The following is a 27,424-nucleotide window of genomic DNA, read 5'->3' as shown; positions in this document are numbered from 1 at the left end:
AAATCCCGAAAATGGCACCGGCATGAATAAAATGTATGTACAGTAAAACATTTTTCTGCGTTTGTCTTTCGAGTACGATGTCCAGGAAAATTGTGAAGTAGGTTTTTTATGTATGTTTGTTTCTTTTTATTTGGATGCACACAGTGGCCAAAGTCACTGTTAACTTGATGTTTCCTGCAGACATCCACATCTGGAGAACCAGCAGCTGGTCTGGTGGCACCTTCCATCTGATGTGGCTGTTGCACTGATGTGCAGTGGTATAGTGTTAGGCCTGGATGAAAAACATTTCAAACTTAAACTGTTAGTGGGATTTGTCAGTGAGCAGTATGGTGCTATAGTGTACAAATACAGTATATAAGTACCTGCTACACTTGCTTCTATCAGTCTCGACGACCACTGGCCTTTTAATGGACCCACAGGCTGGATATTTAGATGAGGCATGTAGACGTTTGTTGGCCTGAGACTTCACAGACTCACTCAGAGGTCGATGACTTTTAGTTCGCCGTTCAGCTTTTGTCCAGTGGAGTTTTTGCCCTAAGATAGGAAAAGGAAAAAAAAAAAAATCTCTCATTTGAAGAAGTTTTGACCTGAAAGTATTTTACACTGAAAAAGCAAAAGATTGAGATAAACTCCTAGACCACTGAGCAGTTAATGAAAATGCTCAATGCTAATAAGTACTTTTCAGAAGTACCTATTATAAATTAATCCAGCAAAAAATTAAGGGTACCTGTTGTGCTCATTTTCAGTTCCATATTTCCATTTTATACTCTTGGATTCTAGAGTTGCTTTACACAATTCACAGTTCAAAAAAAAATATATTTACTAAGTAAAACAACTCTGTCATTATTGTGCTGATTTATAAACTCACCCTAGGCTTCATTAGGTACACCTCTTCAGCTGCTTACTAAAGCTAATATCTAGCCAATCACATGCTAACAAGCCAATGCATTTAGATATGTAGACATGGTGAAGATGGTGCTGAAGTTTAAACTGAACGTCAGAATGGAAAAGTGAGGTGATTTAAGTGACTGTGATGTAAAGGACCCACAGCGCGTAGCTTTGCAAGCAGTTGAATGTTTATTTGCAAAGTTTCCAGTGACTCCGTTTTTGGAGCTTTACAGCTGCTTGTCTCCAGTGCAAGTACACCCAGCTCCCTGGTCAGGTCCCGGCATCCTACTCAAATAGGGAAGGCATGATTATACAACGGAAATCAGCTGTGCTGGTCAGCCTTCCCCTGACACCATGTCCTGAACCCACTGCTCCACCGCTCCCCTGTAGCTGAGCCACAAACCACACCACGCCACAGTGACTTTGCACAGTTGTTTGCTGCCAGATGGGCATTGTGAATATTTCAGAAACTGCTGATCTACTGGGATTTCTGCACAAATCCATCTCTAGTTTACAGAGAATGGTCCGAAAAAAAGAAAGTATCCAGTGAGCAGCTGTTCTCAGGGTAAAATTGCCTCGTTGATGTCAGAGGTCAGAGGAGAATGGCCAGACTGATTTGAGCTGATAGGATAGGAAGGCAACTGTAACTCAAACACTTGAGAGCATCTCTGAACAGATATCACCTTAAACCTTGAAGCAGATGGGTCTACAGCAGCAAACCACACTGGGTGCCATGTCAGCAAAGAACAGGAAACCGAGGCTACAATTACACCAGCTGATCAGAATTGGACAACAGACGATTGAAGAAACGCTGCCTGATCTGATTAGTCTCGATTTCTGCTGTGACATTTGGATAGGATCAGACTTTTGCGTAAATAACATGAATGCATTGATTCATCTATCCTTATATGAGCCGTGCTTATGGTGTAATGCAGAGGTTCCCAAAGTGGGGGGCCAGGGCCATTGCAGAGGGGACCCCACATGAACGCAAAGCAGAAGATGAAGCCTCGCCAAATATGTTTCCAAACCAACTTCCTACCAAGCCAAATACTAGATATGTGATGAAGCATATCTTGCCTTCTTGACTTCACCTGCACAAGTGCCAAGATAGGTCTCCACGACAGAATTTGTTTAACCTGCGTCGGGAGCACACGCTGGGCTGTCCAAATCACAGACAAACAGTATTCCATATTCTTGATTTTTTTTAGTTCACAAACACTTCTTGTAATGACTAACTATTCCTGACATTTTGGAGATGTTAGCTCTTTATACGCGAAGATTTTCTTGTAAAAGAAAGGGGGGCTTAGCGAAAAAACTTTGGGAACCACTGGTGTAACGCTATGATGTAATGTCATACTTCGGCCTCTGAAACTGAAAACTGTTTCAACACCACAGCCTCTCTGAGTATTGTTGTTAACCATGTCTACTCCTTTATGACCACAGTGCACCTTGTGATGGCAGCCTCCAGCAGGATAACGTTCCATATCACAAACCTCAAATCATCTCAAACAGACTTCTTGAACACGACAATGAGTTCACTGTACTCAAACGGCCTCCACAGTTACCAGATCTCAGTCCAATACAGAACCATTGAGATCTAGTGGATGCGTAGCTGAGAAATCTGCAGCAACTGTGTCATGCCATCATGTCAGTATGAAACAAAATCTCAGAGAAATGTTGAATCTGTGCCACGGAGAATTAAGGCAGCTCTGAAGGAAAAAGCAGGTCCAACCTAGAATTAGCACGGTGTACCTAATTAAGTGTCAGGTAAAAACTTTGGCCATGTTTATTGTGAGCATCCATCATGGTAACAGTATAAGACAGACAACAAAAGCACAATAATTACCTTATATATATATATATATATATATATAACTAAGCCAATACTGAAGACTAAGCATTTGTATAATAGTTTGTCTTAAATTTCCGATTGGCTAGAAAAAAACACAAAAAAGGGGAAAATATATAGATACCTGGTCCCAAAGATGAGTAGAATCTCTTTCCTGTTGGTCTTTCATTTAAACGAAGGCCCAATGACCCCTTTAAGGAATCAATGCATTAGCAGTAACACACACGTGAGACACTCTAATGTTGTTATGAAACATACTGAAGGGAAATATTCAAGTCACAGAAGTCACCTGGTTGTTCACCTGTTGCATTTTGATATTGAGAAGTAAAGGATCGTACTCCTGTGGATCGTAGGTCTCTAGAAAGACATTCCCCTGTGGATCAGAGATAACGTGGCAGTGAAATAAGTTAAACATTCATCTCATCTGTTTTTGCAGTAATAGGCACAAAACCTAAACATCGCCGTCCACAACAACACAAAAACTCTAGCACCAACATGAGGAGTCATTGACCTAACTTCAAAACTAATTTAACACTAGGAGTCCCAGGCTTCTACCTTTCTACCTTTAAAACCCGGAGAGCAGCCAAATGGCTTTTAGCTAAGCTTTAGCTTCAGCCAAGTGGAAGCTAAATTGGCTAGTCATTCATATGTATATTAGGTTGTTACCTGGGAATTCTGGAGGGAGGGGAGTGGGGGTGTGTGGATGAGGGGGTGCTGGAGCTGCTAAAAGCTGTGAACTTTCTTTTGTGTTTCATCTTGATGCATTCTCAATCATCCAGGGAAATAAATCTCCAAAAGTCACCAACTTGGAGTGTTTCAGTTTGCCATCTTAGGGAGAAATCAACACACATGGGTGTATGTCCTTTGTTGCTGAGATTTATTGATAAAAACAGTACAAAAAACCAACCATTTGTACACATATTTACAAATAATAATAAAAAGTGAGTGAGTACATTTCAACATTTTCAGCAATCACTCACAATCCTGGCACTGCCACGGTATCTGTCGTCTGCATTTACCACATGTGTATCTGTAGCAGTGAACACATCGCACAGTGGCATGATTGTTCTTGCATTTGTGTTTGACCTGACACATGGCTCTCTTTCCAGGGCTAGGTGTGGAGGGTTGTGTCCAAAGCAACAGTTCTTTTCTTGCCTTCTTCGCAGCTACATGAGAGTGAGCCAACTCTCTTGCAAGCTCCACCAGGAAGTCCACCCGTCTTTCCTTCGTCCCGGTGCATGCTTGATACAGCACATGTGCATTCAGTGCTGCCATGTCAATCATGTTATAAAACACGGCAACTGGCCAGCGCCGTGTTCCTCTGCGGACAGTGTACTCCCGAACCATCTGGTCCATCACATCCACGCCACACTTTGTTTTGTTGTAAAGGGTGACAGTGTTTGGCTTCCTTTTGGTAGTGTTATCAGTCTGAACCACGCTGTGCATGCTGCTAAGAATATAGACTGTCTTCTTCCGTTTGGCCGCATACGCCGTCAGCGTGGCAGCAGAGGTTGAAAACACCTAAGAAATAAGATAAATTGTTATTTCCATAGCCCTTTTACACACAATGAAACACATAAACATAGAACCACAAAAGACCTGCAACATACCTGAGTGGTGAATTCATTGCGATCTGTCTGTCTAGTGGATTGAGGAATTTCCCTGTGAATCTTGTTGACTGTGTCGAGGATGGATTCTTCACCATGTAGAATAATCCAATCCAATACCTATGTGCTGTCCACTGCCAAACTGAATGCATCAGGGTGTCGATGGGTAGCAGAACTGGCAGATTTCCACTTAACAATTAAATATCGGCCCGGTAAGGAAAATGTGGATGCAGACAGCCTCTCCAGGATGCCGATAGACATGAAAACATTTATCTACACATGTATATTTATTTTCCACAAAGCGCTTTAGAAAAAACTTTCGAATGTCATTAAAGTGGTGCTTATGGCTAGGGATAAGGTTTTAGTTTGGGATAAGGTTAGGGTTAGGTCTCAGCCAGAACCCAGGATAGGAACGCCGGATGTCACCTTTCGCGTACCTAAGGAACGCCTCGGGACTGAGAACTGGCTGATTCTCTGTCCTCTTTTCTCATCCAGGTTCCTTCCTCCTTCATTCTCGCCCCCAGTTTCCCTTCTCACTCACTTTTCCTCTTCCGACATCTCCATCTCCCTCCCCTGTTCTCTGTCCTTCTTCCCTCATCCCGGGTCCACCTTTCCCTATACCCATCCTCCCATCTCCAACTTTCTCATTTATTTTCCCACATTCCTGACTCACTTCTCTGTCCACCTTTCCTGTCCCCCTGTCCCTATCCCCGATGTTCCCATTAGCTTTCCCCGTTCTCCTTTCCCTGTCCTTTGTCCTCCTTCTCTCGGCCCAGGTCCACATTCTTCCATCCTCTATCTCCCTTTCTTTTCTTCTCCTCTTTCCCTAACGCCGGGTCCAACTTCCTCATCCCACTTTTCCATTCACCTTTCCCCCATCTGTGTCTTCCTTCTATGTCCAGCTTTCCTGACAGTGGATATTAAGGTCAGTGCCATGTCATTAATACACTTATAAAGTAGTAACTGACCCTGCATATCCAGAGAGTGTGCTGCAACTTTCTGTCTAAAAACTCCACACTGTTAGAAAGAAAGCATCACTGACAACCAGTCAATATAAATACACACTGAGCTCTAATATTTCTATTTGTATAGATACTAGAAATGTCAGTGGTCTGATGTTGGCCTGTTGACATGATTTAAAATAATGCAATTGTATTGATATAGCCATCAAATCACAACACTGCTTGCCTCAAGGTGCTTTATACTGTAAGGTAACGATTCAAAAATAGTACAAAGAAAATGGAGAAAACCTATGACCCCTTTTGAGCTGGTGCTCTGGAGAGGTGAAAAACACTCGACCACTTTCATGCTCAAGCTGATTTTTAAATATGAACAAATCTGACATAAAAACATCCACAAATAACGTTTTACATCAGTTATCCTGTCTGTAGAACACGTGATGTTAATATTCATTAAAATCAAATTGACGGTACTGATCTTCTTGGACTAAAGTCTGTAACAAAGGGACTCAAATTAAGTTGAATTTAGAGTTTTGTGGTTCCTAGTGAGGCTGTGTGAGAGAAAACAGCTGATCAGATTTTCACTTTTACCTCCACAAATGTCCTCCTGCTCAGAGCTGCTGTTCCTGTTTTTCCACAAAGAACAGAAACAGAAAGTCTGCAGAATCTTTTTCTACTCAAAACAAACTCATGATTCAACCTTTAAGAATCTAAAGAACATTGTCTGAAGGCAGATTCTGAATGTTAAAAATAAGATAATATTGTTTTTATTCATGTATTTATTTATTCACTCATTTACTTTTTTAATGAATGATTGACTGATTGGTTTTTGTTAATTAACCCTTTCTCTTCTTTTTCTCTATTTTAAATTTCTGAGACAGATGAAAAAAAATCATCATTTGATCAAAATAAACCTGCTGAATAATTAATAAACATGTCTTAAAAAGACAATTTAAAATGTTTAAAATTTCAAGTGTGGAGGTGGTGGACCAGACTCAGTTCCATTTAAATATTCCTGTTTATTTTAGTGGATCACAAATCTGTCTGAGTAACATCAGAATAGTTTTTCTTTGTTTTTAATCATGTTCTTCACACTGCCTTGAATGAGCCACAGATCCACAGTTAGATGGGTGACATGTGTGGTGTTTTATTTAAACAGTTTATGTCATTGAGATCAACACTTTTCAAGTTAAACCTGTGTACAAACTACAGTTTTTAAACTCTTCTCACCTGTGAGCCATGCTCTGAATAATCCTCATCACTCAGGTCACAGATGAACTCTAAGGTCAGACTTCTGCACTGCTTTCGAGCGCTTTATTCTCCAGTGTGTGCCTTTATGTTTTTTGTGTGGCATGAATTATGTTCCCATTAATTTTTTTCCTCCGTTCTTTGGTTTTTATATGTGTGCACGGTGCATTTTCAGGCTATTATCAGTTCAGAGTGAGAGCAACATTCACAGCAGTCTGTCTGTCAGTTAGAAAGTTTCTAGCATTTATTCAGTGATTTTGAATCTTCTGGTTACATAACGATGTCTACATGTCTCTCTTGGATTAACAGAAAAATGCTGCAGGTTTTCCTTGTTAAAACTGGAGAAAAACAAACAAACAGTTTTTTTACGATAAAAAAGCTCAACAAATTGAAAGTGTTCAAAACTGAAAGGTCTGATTTTAACCCTGTGAGGCTGCTCTGATCAACAACATGGACTTTACTTGCCTTTACTTACCAGTTGACTGACAGGAGGAATCTCTGAATGTGGAAACATTCATCACCTCTGACACACGTGCACGGACTAAAAACATGCTTTATTTGACTGAAATGCAGTTCAGCAGGTTTTGGATGAGCTAGTTTCTGAGAGGTTTCTGAGCTGCAATGACATGTTTTTGTTTTTCAACACCTGATTAGCATCGCTGTCATCATCCTGCCTACCTCTAAATATTTCCTCTTTGCATCATTTTTCTCTGGACAATGAATCACCTGTTTCACTTTTTCTGAGTAAACTCTAATGACATTAGACTTGCACAGCGCTCTATCATGAATGAAACATGCAACTAAAGTCTTTCAGGTCTGTGTTCACTTCGTTAACTTAACTGGGATGTTTGTTTGGAAAAGTGCGACAGAACTGAGCTCAGTACTTACAAACAAAGGCAAACTCACAGTGCTTTTGTGGAACGACTAATAAAATGTTAAATATGTCAATTCTGTAATTGTAAATTTTTCTCAGTTGATTTATTTATTTTTATTTTGCAGTTGGAAACTGTTTTCTCTGACTGAGCTCCATCATGTTTGTCTTCACTGACTCTTCATCCCAGATGTTTTGAACAAGGCCCCACATATTTCTGCCCGTTTCAGGCACTTAATCAAACCAGCGTCAGACCTTAATATGAAGCATCAGAGAGAAGGAGACAGCTTCAGTTTATTTCAGTGGATCACAGCCTGTGAGATAAGAGCATGTGTGGATTGAGTGGCATCAGGAATGTTTTTGTCAATTTGTTTTCATACATTTGACTTTGACCGACATAATTAGCTCACTTGCTCATGAGCTCAGGTATAGCTACCGTGAGCAAAAAATGTGATTTATTTATTTTTTACATTACATGATTTATTTCATTAAACAGTTAATGCCATTGGGATTAGAATTTTTTAAGATAAACCTGTGTACAAAACAAGCAAACAAACATTAAGAGTTTTGTTATAAACAACACATCTGTGGTTGATAAACCCAGAGAGCTGACTGACAGGAGTTCAACAGCTTATTAGTAAGTTTGTTTCTCAGAAGCACCTGAAGGTGACATCATATAATTTGGATTTAATCAGCCAACGCTACTTATCATCGTTTCCCAGCTGTGATAGTGTGAAAAGCAGGAAACATCCTGGACAGGTCATAGGTCTGTTGCAGGGTCAGCACACATTCACAGATATACAGCTACTTTAGGATGAACGGTTAACACGTGTGCCTTTGGACTGTGGGAGGAAGCTGGAGTGTCCACACAGGGAGAACATGTAAACTCCACATTGAAAGGCTCGATAGATTCAAACCCCAAAACCTGTTGACTGTGAGGTGGGAGTGCTAAACACTAAGCAACAGCAATCTCTGCAGCACCATGTCCCTTATTCTGTGCACACATGTGTATAATATAACATCTTAAACACCCATTCAGAAAGTGGGGATTACAACAGCTACTTCACCTTAAATATCTTAAATCTTAAAGACTTAATTAAGAGAACTTTATCCATCCATCCATCTTCATCCGCTTGATCCGGGGCCGGGTCGCGGGGGCAGCAGCCTAAGCAAAGAGGCCCAGACCTCCCTCTCCCCAGCCACCTCCTCCAGCTTATCCGGGGGAACACCAAGGCGTTCCCAGGCCAGCCGAGAGATATAATCTCTCCAGCATGTCCTGGGTCTGCCCCGGGGCCTCCTCCCGGTGGGACATGCCTGGAACACCTCACCCAGGTGGCGCCCAGGGGGCATTCTTGTCAGATGCCCGAACCACCTCAGCTGGCTCCTTTCGATGTGGAGCAGCAGCTGCTCTACTCTGAGCCCCTCCCGGAACTTCTCACCCTATCTCTAAGGGAGAGGCAGCCACCCTTCGGAGGAAGCTCATTTCTGCCGCTTGTATCCGCGATCTCGTTCTTTCGGTCACTACCCACAGCTCGTGGCCATGGGTGAGGGTAGGGACGTAGATCGACCGGTAAATTAAGAGCTTCGCTTTTACACTCAGCTCCCTTTTCACCACGACGGACCGTTGCAGCGTCCCCCTACAGGGTGTGTTCCCCCTGTAGTTGAAACACACCCTCCGGTCTCCCCTCTTAAAGATGGGGACCACCACCCCGATCTGCCAGTCCAGGGGTACTGCCCCTGATCTCCACGCAACATTGTAGAGGCGTGTCAATCAGGACAGCCCTACAACGTCCAGAGCCTTCAGGAACTCGGGGCGGACCTCATCAACACCAGGGGCTCTGCCACCAAGGAGTTGTTTAACTGCCTCAGTGACCTCGCCCCCGGAAATTGGCGGGTCATTCCCCTCATCCCCAGACTCTGCTTCCTCCTCGGAAGATGTGTCAGTGGGATTAAGGAGGTCCTCGAAGTATTCCTTCCACTGCCTGACAATTTTCTCAGTCGACGTCAACAGCGCTCCGCCAGCACTATACACAGTGCAGGTAGAGCACCGCTTTCCCCTCCTGAGACACCTGACGGTTTGCCAGAATCTCTTCGAGGCAGTCCGAAAATCTTTTTCCATGGCCTCTCCGAACTCCTCCCACACCCGAGTTTTTGCTTCAGCCACTGCCCGAGCCGCATTCCGCTTGGCCTGTCGATACCTGTCGGCTGCCTCCGGAGTCCCACAGGCTAACCAAGCCCGACAGGACTCCTTCTTCAGCCTGGTGGCTCCCTTCACCTCTGGTGTCCACCATTTGGTTCGGGGATTACCACCACGGCAGGCACCAACCACCCTGCGGCCGCAGCTCAATGCAGCAGCTTCGGCAATGGAGACGCTGAACATGGTGCATTTGGACTCAATGTCCCCAGTCTCCCTCGGAATGCTGTTGAAGCTGTGCCAGAGGTGTGCGTTGAAGATCTCGCGGACTGGGGCCTCTGCTAGACGTTCCCAGCACACCCTCACTACCCGTTTAGGTGCACCAGGTCTGTCCAGCGTCCTCCCCCGCCACCTGATCCAACTCACCACCAGGTGGTGATCAGTTGACAGCTCAGCCCCTCTCTTTACCCGAGTGTCCAGAACATATGGTCGCAGGTCTGGTGATACGATTACAAAATCGATCATCGACCTACGGCCTAGAGCGTCCTGGTGTCACGTGCACTTATGGACACTCTTATGTTCGAACAAGGTGTTCATTATGGCCAAACTGTGGTTAGCACAGAAGTCCAATAACAAAGCACCGCTCGGGTTCAGATCAGGGAGGCCGTTCCTCCCAATCACGCCCCTCCAGGTCTCGCTGTCGTTACCCACGTGCGCATTGAAGTCTCCCAGCAGGACAACAGAGTCTCCAGGTGGAGCACCTGAGTAGAGGTGAGCCCGACTATATCTAGCCGATACCTCTCAACCTCACGCACTAACTCAGGCTCCTTCCCCACCAGAGAGGTGACATTCCATGTCCCTATTGCCAGTCTTGGCAGCCGGGGGTCAGTCCGCCAGGGCCTTCGCTCCTGGCCGCCACCCGGCACACAATGCACCCGACCCCTATGGCGCCTCCTGCGGGTGGTGGGCCTGCGGGAGGATGGGCTCATGTCTCCTCTTCGGGCTGTGCCCGGCCGGGCCCCATGGACTAAGGCCCAGCCACCAGACGCTCGCCCTCAGGCACCCTCCCCGGGCCTGGCTCCAGGGCGGGGCCCCGGTAACCCTATCCAGGGCAGGGTAAACTGTTCCCTCGATGTGCTTTTCATAAGGGTCTTCAGAATCGCTCTTTTCTTGCTCCTCCCCTTTTGTGAGTGTGGACGCTTCATCTCTTTGCTCTTTGCTTCTTTTATTGATTTTTATGCTGATTTTTTTCCCTTTTTTCCTTATGAGCTTACCTGCGATAGCTTCTGGACACTTATAGATCATTAGGACTAAAGTGTTCTTAACAGAAACAGCAACATTTTTATAGTTACCTTATCCTCAGCGCTCCGTGTGTCTGTGGCCTAGACACAGCTGAAGCCTGATTACAGCGTCTGGGCACCGAACAGCCTCAATAGCCTGGAAAGGGGCTAACCGCTAGGCTAACTAGCAACAAGATGCCTTCCCTCTCCACAGATAACTACCACAGCCTCCTGCAGAAGATTGCAGTACTGGAGACAAAAATTCATCGCTTAGAAGTAAACGTGGAGGTAAATGGACTGTGTGGAAATGAAACAACCTTGCCTTTGATTCAAAACAATGGCGATGAGCAAGCTAGTACACAGCTAAGGAGCACAGATAACATGACCAAGAAAGTAGACTCTGTGCATTATTATAAATCCTCAAGTGATAATCCCCCCTTGGACTGTCTTGGTGCAAAACCAAGACATAAATCATGTCTCCTGGAAGGGGGAGGACGTACCACAGGCAGGGCACAGCGAGCTGAAATCTCTGAAACCGACTGGCCTTCACTTCCTACGAGACAGAGAAGCTCTTCTACCCCTGTATACGGGAGGAAACGGGACTGGACAACCGTGAATAGGAAGAATAACAGCAAACCTCCAAAACAACTGAATGTGAAACTGCAGAACAGATTTGCTCCACTATCAAAGGACCCTGGATCTATATCGGACAACCATCCATCTAAAAGCAGCGAAGTAAGGTCTGAAAATCTGTTGAAAAGTGAAAGGCCACAGGGAAAGCTAAAGGCTAGGCCTGAAACTCTGATTGTGGGTGACTCTGCCGCAAAGGATGTACAAAGGATGTGCGGTAAGAACACTAAAGTCCTCTGCTTTCCTAAGGATATGGTCAACAACCTGAAGGAGAGAATTCTTCAAATTGCAGATGAATATCCAACTGTGACAAACATTGTTCTGCATACAGGGTCAAACGATGTGTCCAAACAACAGTCGGAGGTTCTGAAACGGGACTTTACTGGATTATTAAATACTGTAAACTCTCTGAATGCAGCTGTATTCATCAGTGGACCTGTACCGCCGGTCAGAGGAGGAGACGAGAGATTCAGCAGGTTGTTTACACTGAATAAATGGCTTATATCAGCATGTGCCGACCACTCAGTGCATTTTATCGACAACTTTAATATTTTTTGGGAACGCAGGCATCTGTTCAAAGCAAATGGATTTAATTTTAACAAGTCAGGGGTGAAACTGTTCACCTCCAACTTGTTTTATTCCATACGTCATCCATCTGTGCTTGGTGCCAAGGCTGAGATAAACGAGGAGTTATCTCATAAAGAGGAACAAACAGTAATCCAAGAACAGACAAAGCCCAGCAGAAACCTTGAGGAGGAGCTCCATTTGCCCCCACCCGGGAAGAGCCTCAGAAAGGAGAGACACCTAAGGCATCTGAGGAAGAGCCTCAGAAAGGAGAGACATCTAAGGCAAGAAGAGGGGTCCCTATTTGCGTCCAACTCTCTCAACAACACCAACGACCAGGACAAGGGACCACGACCTTCCCCAGTCCCCAAAACCCCTGACAGGCCATCACCCTCCTCCCCCTCCTTTTCTCCCTCCTCCCCACACCTGAAATTCACTGAGGAGATGATGGAGCGGGTCAATGCTGGGCTCAGATCTACCCCCCGTCCCAATCCCTTTTTGTCCCCCATAAACCCCCCACCAGAGCGGCCAAAGGTTCGCCATCGAGCCCCACCCTCAACAGAGCAATCGAAGTCACATTGCCCAGCCTCGCCCCCCTTAGTTCCTCCTTACCATCTTCATGCTCTGTCTCCGCAGTCTGATGTGTGATGTGTGAAGGGTCCGGGCTGTGAGGATTATGGCAGTGGTGACTTTTCCCAGGAGAAGCTGGGACCCTGTTTACTAGAAGGTTTTAAAATCTCTGTACTTTTAAGTGACAGAAGGAGACATGTGGCCTGGTCAAAACACAGAGAGATGCACTCTAAAAGATCTTTAAACATAGTAAACATACCTTGTGTGCCACAGACTGCTCCCAAACACGAGGGGACAAGTAATACCTCTAAAACACTTAAGTTGGCTTTATTAAACGTTAGATCTTTAGCTGGGAAAACAATTTTAATTAATGATTTAATCACTGAGCACAGCCTTGATTTTATGTTTTTAACTGAAACTTGGTTGGACCAAAGTAACAGTGGAGCTGTTCTCATCGAGACGACCCCTCCTAACTACAGTTTTATCAGTGAGGCCAGGGTGAGCAGGAGAGGAGGGGGGGTTGCTGTCTTATTTAATGAATCATTTCAATGTAAGCAGCTATCTCCTGGAAGTTTTCAGTCTTTTGAATATGTGGCTTTACAGCTGAAGGCCCCATCCAAAGTTGTGTTTCTTAATGTTTACAGGCCTCCCAAATACTGCACAGACTTTTTTAATGACCTCAGTGAACTGCTGTCTGTGATCTGTGTTGATTTTGACTGTGTAATTATTGTTGGGGATTTTAACATCCATGTGGACAACCCTCAGGACAAAGGGACTAAAGACCTGAGTAACACTCTGGGCAACTTTGGGCTGACTCAACATGTAACAGAGGCCACACATAATAGAGGACACACTCTTGACCTACTGATCTCCAAAGGCCTGAGCATTTCAAAGGTTACTGTGTCTGATGTGGGCATGTCTGATCATTACTGTGTTTTCTTTGAAAGTAAAATCTCAGCCCACACAAATATATCAACAACAGTGATCACAAAACGGTGTATAACTGAACACAGTAGTGCAATTTTTAACCAGGTCTTCCCATTAACACCTGACCTGTCCAGAGGGTCAGTCAATGAGCTCGTCAATAGCTTCAATGCTAACATGTTAAATGTAATGGACACTATTGCTCCCATTAAGGTGAAGGTTATCTCTGGAAGGAAAAAGTCTCCATGGAGAAACTCCACAAACAGCAAACCTCCACAAAAATGAAAAAAGAGAGTGTAGGAAAGCTGAGCGCAGATGGAGAAAAACAAACCTCCAGGTTCATTATGACATTTATAAAGAGAAACTTCACAATTATAATTTACAACTGAGGAATGCAAGGAGGTCCTACTTCTCTGACATCATCACTAAAAACAGCCATAATGCTCGGGTCTTATTTTCTACAGTTGACAGGCTAACAAACCCTCCTGTGTCAGTGGCAGCTGAACTTCATTCGACCATGGCCTGCAATGACTTTGCCAAATTCTTCACAGAAAAAATCCAAAAAATTAGACAAGCTATTGGTACATCAACAGCAGATCCAGGATATGTACTGTGTCCACCAAAAAACTGTTTAAATACCATGAAACAGTTTAAACCTATTAACAGCAAAGACCTGGAGGACATCTTAGGTCAACTGAACTCCTACTCCTGCTGTTTAGATGTCCTGCCAACAAGTTTTTTCAAAAAGGTCTCAAAGACTTTAGAGTCAGACATGTTACAGATCGTCAACTTTTCTTTATTATCAGGTGTGTTTCCAGAATCACTAAAAACTGCTGTAATCAAACCTATACTGAAAAAGGACAATCTTGACAAGACACAAATGAACAACTACAGGGCGATCTCAAATCTCCCATTTTTAAGTAAGATCATTGAAAAAGCAGTTTCTCAACAGCTCAATTACTTAAAACAGAATAATTGCTACGATGCCTTCCAGTCAGGTTTTAGACAGAACCACAGCACTGAAACCGCTCTGACCAAAGTGTTTAATGACATATGTCTGAATACAGACAGTGGAAAAATGTCAGTCTTAGTTTTACTGGATCTCAGTGCAGCATTTGATACAGTTGACCACAACATATTACTCAAACGACTGGAGAACTGGACAGGTCTTTCAGGAACTGTACTAAACTGGTTCAAAACATACTTAGAAAACAGGAAATACTTTGTATCAATAGGTAACTTCACATCTGAGCAGACAAGTATCACATGTGGAGTTCCCCAAGGTTCCATCTTGGGACCCCTTCTGTTTAACATCTACATGCTCCCACTGGCACAGATTATAAACAACAACAAAATAAACTATCACAGCTATGCAGATGACACACAAATATATATCACAATGTCACCAGGAGACCAAGGCCCTGTGCAGGCTCTTGGTAAATGCATTGAGGAAATCAATGACTGGTTGTGCCACAATTTTCTCCAGCTAAACAAAAACAAAACTGAGGTAATAGTCTTTGGCGCCAAAGAAAAACGATTACAGGTCACCAGAGAACTTCAATCTATACATCTAAAAACCACAAACCAGGCGAGAAATTTGGGTGTAGTGATGGATGCAGACCTAAACTTAGAAAAACACATTAAGACAATAACAAAGTCAGCATACTATCACCTCAAGAATATTTCAAGGATAAAAGATCTGATGTCTAAACAGGACCTGGAAAAACTAGTCCATGCATTCATCTTTAGTAGGCTTGATTACTGTAACAGCATCTTTACAGGTCTACCTAAAAAATCAGTCAGACAACTACAGCTCATTCAGAACTCTGCTGCTCGAGTCCTCACTAAGACCAAAAAAGTGGACCACATCAGTCCAGCTCTGAGGTCTTTACACTGGCTGCCTGTCCGTCAGAGGATAGACTTTAAAGTTCTGATGCTGGTCTATAAAGCTCTGAATGGTTTAGGACCAAAATACATCAATGACTTCCTGACCCAGTATGAACCATCCAGATCCCTCAGGTCATCTGGATCCGGTCTTTTATCAGTTCCCAGAGTCAGAACCAGACACGGAGAAGCTGCATTCAGCTTTTATGCTCCTTATATCTGGAACAAACTCCCAGAAAGCCTCAGATCAGCTGAAACACTCAGTTTATTTAAATCCAGGTTGAAGACTCACCTGTTCTCAGCTGCATTTGAATAAAGCACCAAATCCACACTTTTAAGCTTAAATTTCAAAACTTACATTTAACTACTGATTTTATCTACTGTTCTGATTTTATCTGTTTTGATTTTATATACTGTTTTGTTTGTTTGTTAATTAGTTAGTTAGTTTATTTGCTTGTTTTAATCAATTTTAAATCATGCTTTTTATTTGTTTTTGTTTCTAATGTCTCTGTAAAGCACTTTGAATCACCTTGTTGTTGAATTGTGCTATACAAATAAACTTGCCTTGCCTTTGTCGGGTCCCTCACCCAGGACCAATTTGCCATGGGAGACCCTACCAGGGGGCAAAAGCCCCCAGACAACATAGCCCCTGGGATCCCTGGGACACACAAACCCCTCCACCACGATAAGGTGGCGATTCAAGGAGGGGATAAAAAGTGTTTGTATCTGTAATAATCAGAAAAATGCATCATTTGTGGCCTACAGCATTTAAACACTGAACCAGCTAATGTGTGTCATATTGTGTAATGTGGTGGGACTGGTGGAAAACTTCAGTGAAGAGTAGCTGACCTCTGGCTCTGATGAAAACTCAGAACACACACACACACACAAGTAATTGTAAGAAGACAGGCCTAAAGTCACAGTCTGGCTTTGCTGCTGGGCATAAGAAATACATACGAATTTCAACTTTATTTATTTCTCTATAAAGATTATAAAGATAAGTAGTTTATGTCATTGTTGGTAAGATTTTTAATGATAAACCTGTGTGCAAAACAAATAAAGGAACATTAACAGTTTAAGTAGCTCCTGTCTTAAACATTTATTTATGTGTTTTGTTCTCTTCCACCCAGAGAGCTGACTGACAGGAGGAATGTCAGGATGGGTGTGTACTAATGGAAAATGTAAAGAGGAACGCGGAAACTTTCATCATCTCTGAAACACAAACACAGTAAACGTATCTGTTTGACTGGCATGCAGTTCAACAGCTTATTAGTGAGTTTGTTTCTCAGAAGCATCTCAGGGTGACGTCACATGATTTGGATTTCCTCAGCCAACGCTACCTATCAACCTATCCCAACTTTGATGTGTGAAAAGCAGGATACATCCTGGATAGGTCACAGGTCTGTTACAGGGTCAGCACACGTACACAGATATGCAGCCACTTTAGGAGTAACATGTGTGTCTTTGGACTGTAGGAGGAAGCTGGAGTGTCCAGAGAGAATTGTCAGGGAAAACATGACAACTCCACACTAAGTGTTAAATATAATGTCCAAGCCTAAATTCAGTGTTTAAATGTGAATGGGATTTGTTATTACATAAACATACAACAATTAGCAGTAACTCACATTTTATCTTTTTTATTTTATACAAGAAATGCATAATAACTGTAAGTTAAAAATCATATTTATAAAAACGAGAAAGGACCATTTTATCTCTTCAACAATTGCTTTTTAATTTTAGTGAACATGTTTTGTAACCAAGGCAGCACTGTGGTTAGCACTGTTGCTGCACAGCAAGAAGGTCCTGAGTTCAATTCCAACATCAGGCCGGGGTCTTTCTGTGTGGAGGTTGCATGTTTGCCGATGGGTCAGTGAGATGTCGTCTTTCTCACCCGATGACACGGTCATGGCTGAAAACTCACTGATTCTGATCCGTCGGCGGGTCCGCGCTTTGTGTTTACGCTCTTCTTGTGATTATGAAGCTGCAGGTTTGATCTCTCTCCAAACAATATTGACTGAACCAACAGCAAAAGAAGATCCAAACTACACTTCACATAAACATCGTCATGAATTCCCTTAGTTTCGCTGTTTTGCTTCCACCACGGTAAAAATCACTTCATGCACAGCTTTCTCTCTCTCTCTCTCTCTCTCTCTGTGTATACTCCAAGAACAGTTTCCCGTCTAAAAATCTGTTTTCTGCATTATTCACTTGCTTGTTACGCACAAGTTGTTTACAGCTCTGTCAGACACTGTTTTTTTTCCTTTTACTTACTTCCAAAAAAAGCCCCATTTCTGCTGTTCAATGGGCTTCTCAACAAATTTAAACTTTTTAAAATTATGCAAAATTGCAAACGCTCAGCTGTGTCTCTAATAAAACCTTTGTAACTTTGCTCTGCTTCACTTCAGCAGCATCAGGTAATGTTCATATGTTGATTAATGGTTTTCTTTCGTTTTTGATCTACTGCAGAATATTTTTACAAAATCCCAGGCCAGGAAAATCACCTTCATGTTTTTCTCTGTTTTATCCTCTTTGACACAAAGGCATCTGCTGTGATGCTTATACACCTTTGCTGAAGTCTTGCAAGTGTCAGATTTCTATTTATAGATATAAAAATATAGAAATGTACTGAATGTGTCTGAATTATAATATTTCTGACTGTCTGAGGCAAAATTTTCCTGATTCAAATCAAATCGAATTGAATTGAATCCTAGATTGAATCGATTCGGGAACTTGTGAATTGGAATTGAATCGATTCTAGAAATCAGTGACGAAACCCAGCCCTACTTAGGAACACCTTGCTGGTGCTGGCTTGCACCCAGTACAGAGGACAGGTCAGAGCTAAAGAGAAACGACATCCAGATTACCTCAAAGTTTGACATTTAACAAAACAATAGAGAAAAGCAGTAACTTCCAGGACACAGACTGATGGGGTTCAAGCAGAGAAAGGAGGAAACAGCTGTCTTGTTTACCTCCTACGCAAACCGGATGTTTGATATAGAGAAACAAGAGAGAGAGGACCATTACAGAGTTCCTATGAGCAGCCACAGCAGACATGATTTCTCCATCATGCTTCTTGTGTTCTTGATCCATTTCTTTTTTTGAACAGTTCAGTCACATCCAGTAAAAGCCCTCATCCTTCTTTCTCTGTGAGTGAGTGTTTTGATTGCCTCCACTGTTCTGCTTCTTATATTTCAATACATGAATAAATAATAAATAAAGCAATCAATTATACTGTAAATGATCATAATTATACTGTATATAAATTTTGTCTATAATTCGTAAAATCTGGATATTTTAGAAATCCCAGTAAGTGCCTTTAAACCTTTTATGGACTCCATCAAACTAACTGAACCTTCAGGGGAGAAAAGTCAATGCAGATAAAAACCTAAAACTGGATTTCAATAAAGATTTAACTTCTGGCAAAGCTGCTAAAGCAAATGAAAACCATCAACAAAACTTCATTGCTGATGAAAAGGAAACATTAAAGAATTGCTCGAAGGAAAACCATCAACTACAGCTGGTACAGTCCTGCACACTTACCAATGAGAGAGTCCGAACAGGTTGAATCTCCCGTGGTAATACTAGGTATGGACCGATCCGATATTACGTATCGGTATCGGTTCGATACTGACCTAAATTACTGGATCGGATATCGGAGAGAAATAAAAAATGTAATCCGATCCATTAAATATCCCATAGCGTAACTCAGCTCATAACCTTAGCAGTATGCCTCACGTGATAGAGCAGCTGTGGCGTGCGAGACCTGTCGGCAGTCGGGTTGAGCATTTGGAGCCTCGCTACCAAACCAATATTTCATCTCCCAGAAAGTTATCCCAAGAACTAAAGCAAGTTTGTCTAGCAAAGTTTTGCCAGGGGGGCAGGTGGGGCATCAACAGGGAAAGGGGGGCACAAAGAAATATCTTTCTTTCTTATTTTCATTTAAAATGTCTAGCTTTTAATAAATAGTTATCTGAATCTTACAACCAAAGTTTTAATCTGATGTAAAATGTATAGAAATCCATTACTGTATATAGTAACTATTAAGTCTAATATACCCTAGTAAGCTGTAGTACTTTTTCCTTTGGGAAGGTGCCATCTGTGCAGTCTGCAGTTCTGTTGTAGAAAGATTTTGAATCTATTTAATTATTGTAGGAATATAATCGATTTCGGTTCAATTTTTTATTGAACGACTGGCGACCTGTAGCCCTGACCCCCATCGTAAGCAAATGCTTCGAGAAGCTGGTCAGGGACTTCATCTGCTCTGCACTACCCGACTCACTGGACCCTCTACAGTTTGCATACCGCCACAACAGGTCCACTGATGATGCCATAGCCCTGACACTACACACTGCCCTGTCACACCTGGAGAAGAGAGACACGTATGTGAGAATGCTGTTTGTAGATTACAGCTCAGCATTCAATACCATCGTTCCCTCGAAGCTGGACAGGAAACTGCAGGATCTAGGACTGAGCAGCTCCCTCTGCAGCTGGATCCTTAGCTTCCTGTCTGACAGACGCCAGGTGGTCAGACTGGGCAGCATCACCTCATCCCCCATCACACTGAACACTGGTGCTCCACAGGGGTGTGTACTGAGCCCTCTCCTGTACTCACTCTACACCTACGACTGCACAGCCACTAACAGCTCCAACATCATTGTGAAGTTTGCGGACGACACTACAGTGGTGGGTCTTATCACCAACGGTGATGAGACGGCTTACAGGGAGGAGGTCAGCGCCCTGACCCACTGGTGTCAAGACAACCATCTCACCCTCAACGTCGCAAAGACAAAGGAGTTGATAGTGGACTTCCGGAGGTGCAGAGAAGTACACACCCCCATCACCATCAACGGCGCTGCTGTGGAGAGAGTGAGCAGCTTCCGGTTCCTTGGCGTACACCTGGCTGAGGATCTTACGTGGTCAGTACACACAAACAAAACAGTGAAGAAGGCCCAGCAGCGCCTCTTCTTTCTCAGGAGACTGAAAAGATTCGGCATGAGCCCCCGCATCCTCAGGACCTTCTATCACTGTGCCATTGAGAGCATCCTCACTGGATGCATCACCACCTGGTATGGCAACAGCACCGCCTACAACTGCAAAGCTCTCCAGCGAGTAGTGCGGTGCTCTGAACGGATAATTGGAGGTGAGCTTCCCTCCCTCCAAGACATCTACAGGAAGCGGTGCCTGAGGAAAGCGGGGAGGATCATCAAGGACTCCAGTCACCCCAGCCATAAACTGTTCAGACTGCTTCCATCAGGAAGGAGGTTCTGCAGCATCCGGTCCCGTACCAGCAGACTGAGAGACAGCTTTTTCCATCAGGCCATCAGACTGCTGAACACGTCATAGACACCTCAGCTTCACTACTGGAACTTCAACATTATGCACTCCACACTGTATATAAATGCCACTTGTTTTGCACATATTCAACTCTGTATATTTTATATATTTTATTATTATTATTATTATTATTATTATTTTATTTTATTTTTTTACTATTTAATTTGTAAAAATGTGTATACACACACACACACACACACACACACACACACACACACACACACACACACGTAGGAAAATATTTAGTATACACATCCAGAAATGCATACACTATTATATATTGTACATATATTTATTAGTTTCAGGTTGGCCATTCTTGTATTTTGCTCGTTTGTGTTGTTGTGTTTGCACATCTCTGTTGCTTGTGGGGCTCGCACACAAGAATTTCACTCGCATGTGCTGTGCCAGTGTGCCGGCACATGTGATGTGACAATAAAAAGTGATTTGTGATTTGATTTGTGATTTGTGTTATACATGCATTAAATTAAAGTTGATTACGTTGATTGAGCAGGTTGCTGGTTCGAGTCCCGGCTCCAACAGTCTCGGTCGTTGTGTCGTTGGGCAAGACACTTCACCCGTTGCCTACTGGTGGTGGTCAGAGGGCCCGGTGGCACCAGTGTCCGGCAGCCTCGCCTTTGTCAGTGCGCCCCAGGGTGGCTGTGGCTACAATGTAGCTGCCATCACCAGTGTGTGAATGTGTGTGTGAATGGGTGGATGACAAAATGTAGTGTAAAACGCTTTGTGGTCCATAGTAAAGCGCTATACAAATACAGGCCATTTACCATTTTTTTATACAAAAAGCAGCAAGATTTTAAATAAACTTATTGATTGAAAAAACACTATATCGGATTCATATCGGTATCCAAATTTATGATATCAGTATCGTCTCGGACATGGTATCGTGCCATCTCTAGTTAGTACTGGAGGGTCGAATGACTGCAGAGTGGACCCAGATCTGTACCATAGAGAGTAAGTGACACATTAAGAAAAAAAAGTTTTATTTTTCTGATTCTCCTTTATAGATGTGCACTAGCTGTACAGGAGAAAAGGGGATGACAGTTGAGTCAGTGTCACAAACACACACAAAGTTGTGTATTTAAGGGAAATGTAAAGAGAAGCACTGAAACATTCATCTTCTCTGACACACACAAATAACAAAAATGTCTCTGTTTCACTGGCATGCAGTTCAACAGTTTATGGTGAGTTGGTTTCTCACACACACCTGAAGATGAAGTTGAAGTTGATGAAGTCAAATGCATTGATGAGTGCAGCACTCTGACATCCCAAAAGCTGTACAAATGTGAGAAAATGAGCCACATCTTGTCCAGAGAGCACGACTGTGACTTCATGTTAGACCCTCCTCAGCACTCCCTGAAATAAAACAGAGACACAGACTTTATGATCAGTTTATTTGAACATTTGATCAGGGCCTCAGTCGCAACTGTGTACTTATGTAAACCTGTGATTGTATATTCTTACTCTTTTCTCATCAATGCTATGTTGTGTACGTGCTTGGCTCTCTCTCTGTGGATCTTATCATAAATAAGTATGTCTGTGTTTCATTGTGTGTTTTTTTTAAAGGAGGATATATATTTAGTTTCTTTTCTGTGAAAATGTGATAAAGGTTTGCAGCATTACCCATGATCACAGTAAGTTCACTGGAATCCTGCTCATCCAGTTTGTTTTGTTGTTGTTTGTTGATTGTAGCTGATGTTAGAAAAGCTTTAGAAAGGAGTTCCACCTCCACTACATGCTACATCAACACGTTCTCACTCCTAACTAGTCATATACACGTAAAATCTCTGTCTTGTTCCTGTTTCTTTCATTTAAGGAATATTTCTAAACTGCAACATATGGTCTCCTTAGCTGAACTGGAAAAAATTGTCCATGCATTTGTGTCATCGCGTTTAGATTATTATAATTCCCTGTTTACCAGCTTGGATAAATCATCACTTTCTCGCCTCCAAGCTATACAAAACGCAGCAGCCAGACTACTAACTTGCTCTAGCAAGCGAGCTCACATCACTCCTATTTTATGTTCTTTACATTGGCTCCCAATAGATTTTAGAATTCGTTTTAAAATTATTGTTTTAACGTACAGCGCACTAAATGGCCAAGCCCCAGATTATTTATCCAAGCTTCTCACAAAATACACTACTGCTCGCCGTCTCCGCTCACAGACTAAGAGTTTGTTTGTTTCTCCCAGAACACGTCTGAAGACGAAAGGGGTCTGTGGCACCAATGCTGTGGAAAAGTCTACCTCTACAACTACGTTTGGTTGACTCTGTGGAATCTTTTAAAAAGCAGTTAAAAACTTTACTGTTCAAACAAGCTTTCTGTTGACCAATGCTTTTTAGATTTTTATATTTTTAATTTACATTTAAACTCTATATTGTGTATATTGTGCAGCTGATTGACTGAGCAATGTCATGACGTGTGTGTACTGATGGAAAATATAAAGAGGAACACGGAAACATTCATCATCTCTGACACAGTAGAAATATCTGTTTGACCGGCAGTTCAACAGCTTATTAGTAAGTTTGTTTCTCATTATTATTTGTAAATATGTATACAAATGGTTGGTTTTTTGTACTGTTTTTATCAATAAATCTCAGCAACAAAGGACAAACACCCATGTGTGTTGATTTCTCCCTAAGATGGCAAACTGAAACACTCCAAGTTGGTGACTTTTGGAGATTTATTTCCCTGGATGATTGAGAATGCATCAAGATGAAACACAAAAGGAAGTTCACAGCTTTTAGCAGCTCCCCCACCCCCTCATCCACACACCCCCACTCCCCTCCCTCCTGAATTCCTTTTTAACTCCCTAATATACATATGAATGACTAGCCAATTTAGCTTCCACTTGGCTGAAGCTAAAGCTTAGCTAAAAGCCTACCAGCCATTTGGCTGGTGGCGGGTTTTATAGGTAGAAAGGTAGAAGCCTGGGACTCCTAGTGTTAAGCTTCAGCACCACCTTGGAGTCACAGACATGGAGGTAGTGATTGTAGAGGTTGTGGCGCCTCTTGGCCTCTGGGCAGCTGGACACATGCGCTTTCACTCTCTGCTGGATGGGAAACCAGACATGTTCAGTCCAGTGTTTGTGGAGCAGCTCTCTCCTCCTGAGCTCTGTAACATCACGCTGACTGAGGTAAAACTCCAACTCCTGAATGAAAACGCATTTCAATCAATATTGGAGGTATTTTTAATAATGAAGAATAAAATGTGAGGGGAAAAAAAAGCTGTGTCATTGTATTAGATGGACTACAGTACAATAAAAACTAGTACCCTACCTTGATAAACCCATTTTCTGTCTCCTGTAATGGCTGGAGTATTTCCTTCACTTGCTGCTTCTCAGCCTTCATCTTTGCCTAAATGACAAGAAAGAGATTCAGGAATTCATCCTTTCCATCTTTTCTGTGAAGATGTGAGTCGACTGAGTGCAGTACCTGCAGTTGTCTGAGGGAGGTGTAAGAGAGCCAGTCCCGTTTGGTGGCCCACTCTGGCACATAAGACACCTCATTCCTTTTCTCTGGCGTTACAGACCTGCAGGTGCTCCTCGTCCTTTCACGCTGCTGTGAGCTGCTCCTTCTGCTCTTCTTGCTCTCCGTGGTGTGCTTCACATCTGTAACGCACTCCTGAAACACCAGATGTATATTGTACGCTGTAGTTACTGTGTGCAGTGCATAAAGTTTGCTTGAAATTACAGTATGAATAATAAATGAATGGTTCCAACTACAGTGATGTGCAAAGCTCTTGAGCCACAACTCATTTTTTTATCCTTGTATCTTACCATTTTCAGAGTGATGGGTTGTTGTTGTTTTTTTTTAAGGTACTTACACTGACCTATTACATTTTGACATAAAAAAGCCACCTAATGCAAGGGCTGAAACTATGTTGTATATACACATACTGGACATCATGGCTAAGAACAAATTTTAAACTGTATCTTTAGGCACTTTGTTACTAGCAGCGTGTTACAAAAACACATAATTTCTTTCACATTTCTTTAGTTGAATCTATGGAAAATTCAAAAGACAACACAGTTCGACAGACATAAAATAGATCGAATAGTATAATTGCACCAGGTAATTGATTCTCAAAGAGCTATTTTGTGAAGACATCCTGGCATAGTGCGCCGTGTGTCCTTAATATTTTTGAGGATAGTGGACAAGGGGAAGACAAAAGAAAAAGTGGCAGGCCTAGAAAAACACGAAAGTACATGAAAGTCACGTTCTTAAGGAACAGGACTTTAAAAAAAGCAACGAAGGAAAAGAAAAGGCAAAGACCTGAGAGATGCATCTGGCCTTTCAGTCGACCAGTCTACTGTTAATTGAAGCCTCATCAGAAATGGTCTCACTGGAAGGTATGCTAAATTACACAAGAACTGGTCTGAAAATCAGTCGCAACACGTCAGATGGAGCTTGGAGCTTTGGTTAAAATTGTCATCAATATTTACAGAAGCGGTCAGGAAGCTACAACAGTGAGTCTCTACAGTTGGAGATCTTGTGAAATTTGATGAATTTATAAAACACAGCACCATCAGATATTGATCCACCATTTGATATCATCCAGAATGCGTCTGAATGGTGTCAGCTTCATTTTTTCAGTATGACAATGATCCCAAACACACTGCCATTGCAGTAAAAGCCCAGAGTTCAGACTGCAACATTACTGAAGCATTCTGGGATCATCTTGGCAAAGAACAGAATATAAAACAGCAAACATCCAAAGATTTCCATTTCCTAAGCAAATAATTTAAAAAAGAGGGGTATCTCAAGAATTTTACACAGTAATGTACATCTCTTGTTTTCACAGCATTCAGTACTTTGAATATATTTACAGACTGCAGAGTCCTGTGTAGACCGAACTCTTGAAATCCAGCCAAAGTTCACATAGAGAGAAGATCATGTCCGTGTACACGAATGTAGAGTCCACCACACCCATCACTACACGGAAACACGAGCAGCTTCTCGCAGTTACATTAACACGTAACACGTTATATGTGCATTTTTACACTCTGGTGTAAAAGATAATGACACTGGTCATTTTATGACAGCGGTTTTGGCATCAGTGCACAGGTACGTGTGCTTATTGTTAGGTTTTATTGTTGCAGTAGATAGGGTAGACTCTTTGTTTTGCATTTAACCTGATCCGGCGCGCCTCCTTTAGTCCTTATTTAAGTGCGGGTAACAGTGGCTACCGTATCTGTCAGTAAACTAAAACCTTTTCATTCATTTTAAAAATAGACTCTGAGATTGTATGTTCAGATATGATACGCAAAAGGAAAAAGAAGAGGTGCAGTTAGGAAAGCCAGGCATGTCAAACTCATTTTACATTGTGAGCCACATACAGGGCACTTTAATCTTAAGTGGGCCGGGCCAGTGAAACATCAACCACACATTTAACCCCCGAGATATTTTAATATAATAAAAAGAAGAAAAAAAAACTATCATCTTTGAATTAACTGATTTGGTTAATTAAACATGAATTACACATTCATTAAATTTTTCATTAATTAAAATTGGAAATAACTCATTTATTAAATGTTTTAAACAAAATGAATTGACATTTAAGTCATGCATATATTTAACTAATTATTTCCCATTTTAATTAATTAATTACGTGTAATTAAAAATTCAATATTTATATATATTTATTTAATTATTTATTTAATTCACTTTGGCACTTGAGGCCCTCCGTAGCACTGCGTGCACATACCGTATACTGAGAGCAGGAGAACAAATACAGAAGAAGAAGAAAGACTGGAGATAAATTATTAGGTGGTGAAAGGTCACAGTCTCACTCTGCTGTGAAGTGCAAACTGCACAGAGTGTCCATGTTCACAAGAAAAAAGTGTGCTCATCAAAAGCCAAATTTTAAACAGAACATAACACCACTGCAGTGCTGCCGAGCAAAACCACTTACACTGCCGATGCTCTTTAATTAAAAGTTTCATTAACAGCAGTATATTTAACATAATGAGAAGCGGGTTGGTATTGAGCCACCCAGTAGCTCCTTTTGTGTAATATACAATCCACTTCCGAGCTTTCTTTTTACTACACTCCCACTTTTATGAGGATGCTCTCTTATTTATTATTACCTCTGATTTTAACAGGCTGACAGGAAAAGGTGAGTGCACGGTGATCAGACCACTGGGACCCTTCTTCTTCATGTGGCTCATCTCTACATCACGACAAAACAAGCAGCCTGGAGTCAGCGACATGCTGGTAGTGATAAACGATAGACAGTGTCAAAGAACAACACTGACTGAATTTACTCATCACTTACTCCATACCTGCTAATTAAGTTGCTTTAATTTCATTAAAAGCCCACGTCTCCATTACAATGTGGTTGCTTCTTACCTGTGCTGATTTGAGGACTGAAGTTCGTGTGGCCAATTTACCAAAACTCTCCGTGCTTTTAGGTCACGTGCAACACACATCATTTTGGAAAAGTGTGCAGACTGCTAACTTTTACCCTGGGCTCAGACTTACTTTTCTAACGGAGCCAGTAAGGAGATACCTCCTCCAGGTGAACCACCGTCTGAAGAGGGTTTCCGTTGCCATGACGCCGACACGCAAGCGAGCCTGGGGCGAGCACGCGCAGAGACGTCGTACGTAAATGGCGAAGGTTCTGCGTTCTGCATTAACTGTATTTGTGGAAAGTGATTTCCCCACAT

At 42.4% G+C, this 27,424-nt stretch overlaps 1 protein-coding gene across 1 annotated transcript; it reads right to left on the bottom strand.

Annotated features, from left to right (window-relative positions):
• Positions 1–159: 159 nt before the first annotated feature.
• fam228a (family with sequence similarity 228 member A) lies at positions 160–27,424 on the bottom strand. The gene is made up of 9 exons (XM_085373600.1): positions 27,240–27,424; positions 26,846–26,969; positions 24,192–24,380; positions 24,036–24,113; positions 23,720–23,908; positions 3,027–3,110; positions 2,862–2,928; positions 363–534; positions 160–271 (listed from the first exon to the last, which is right to left on the bottom strand). The coding sequence occupies exons 1-9, from the start codon at positions 27,422–27,424 to the stop codon at positions 160–162; spliced, it is 1,200 nt and encodes a 399-aa protein (XP_085229726.1).

Source organism: Diplotaxodon limnothrissa, linkage group LG15 (genome assembly GCF_057381915.1).
Source record: "Diplotaxodon limnothrissa isolate DT_005_m linkage group LG15, D_limnothrissa_male_GT1.1, whole genome shotgun sequence".
In the NCBI taxonomy this organism is placed as follows: domain Eukaryota; kingdom Metazoa; phylum Chordata; class Actinopteri; order Cichliformes; family Cichlidae; genus Diplotaxodon; species Diplotaxodon limnothrissa.
This window is presented reverse-complemented; position numbering and strand designations above follow the sequence as displayed.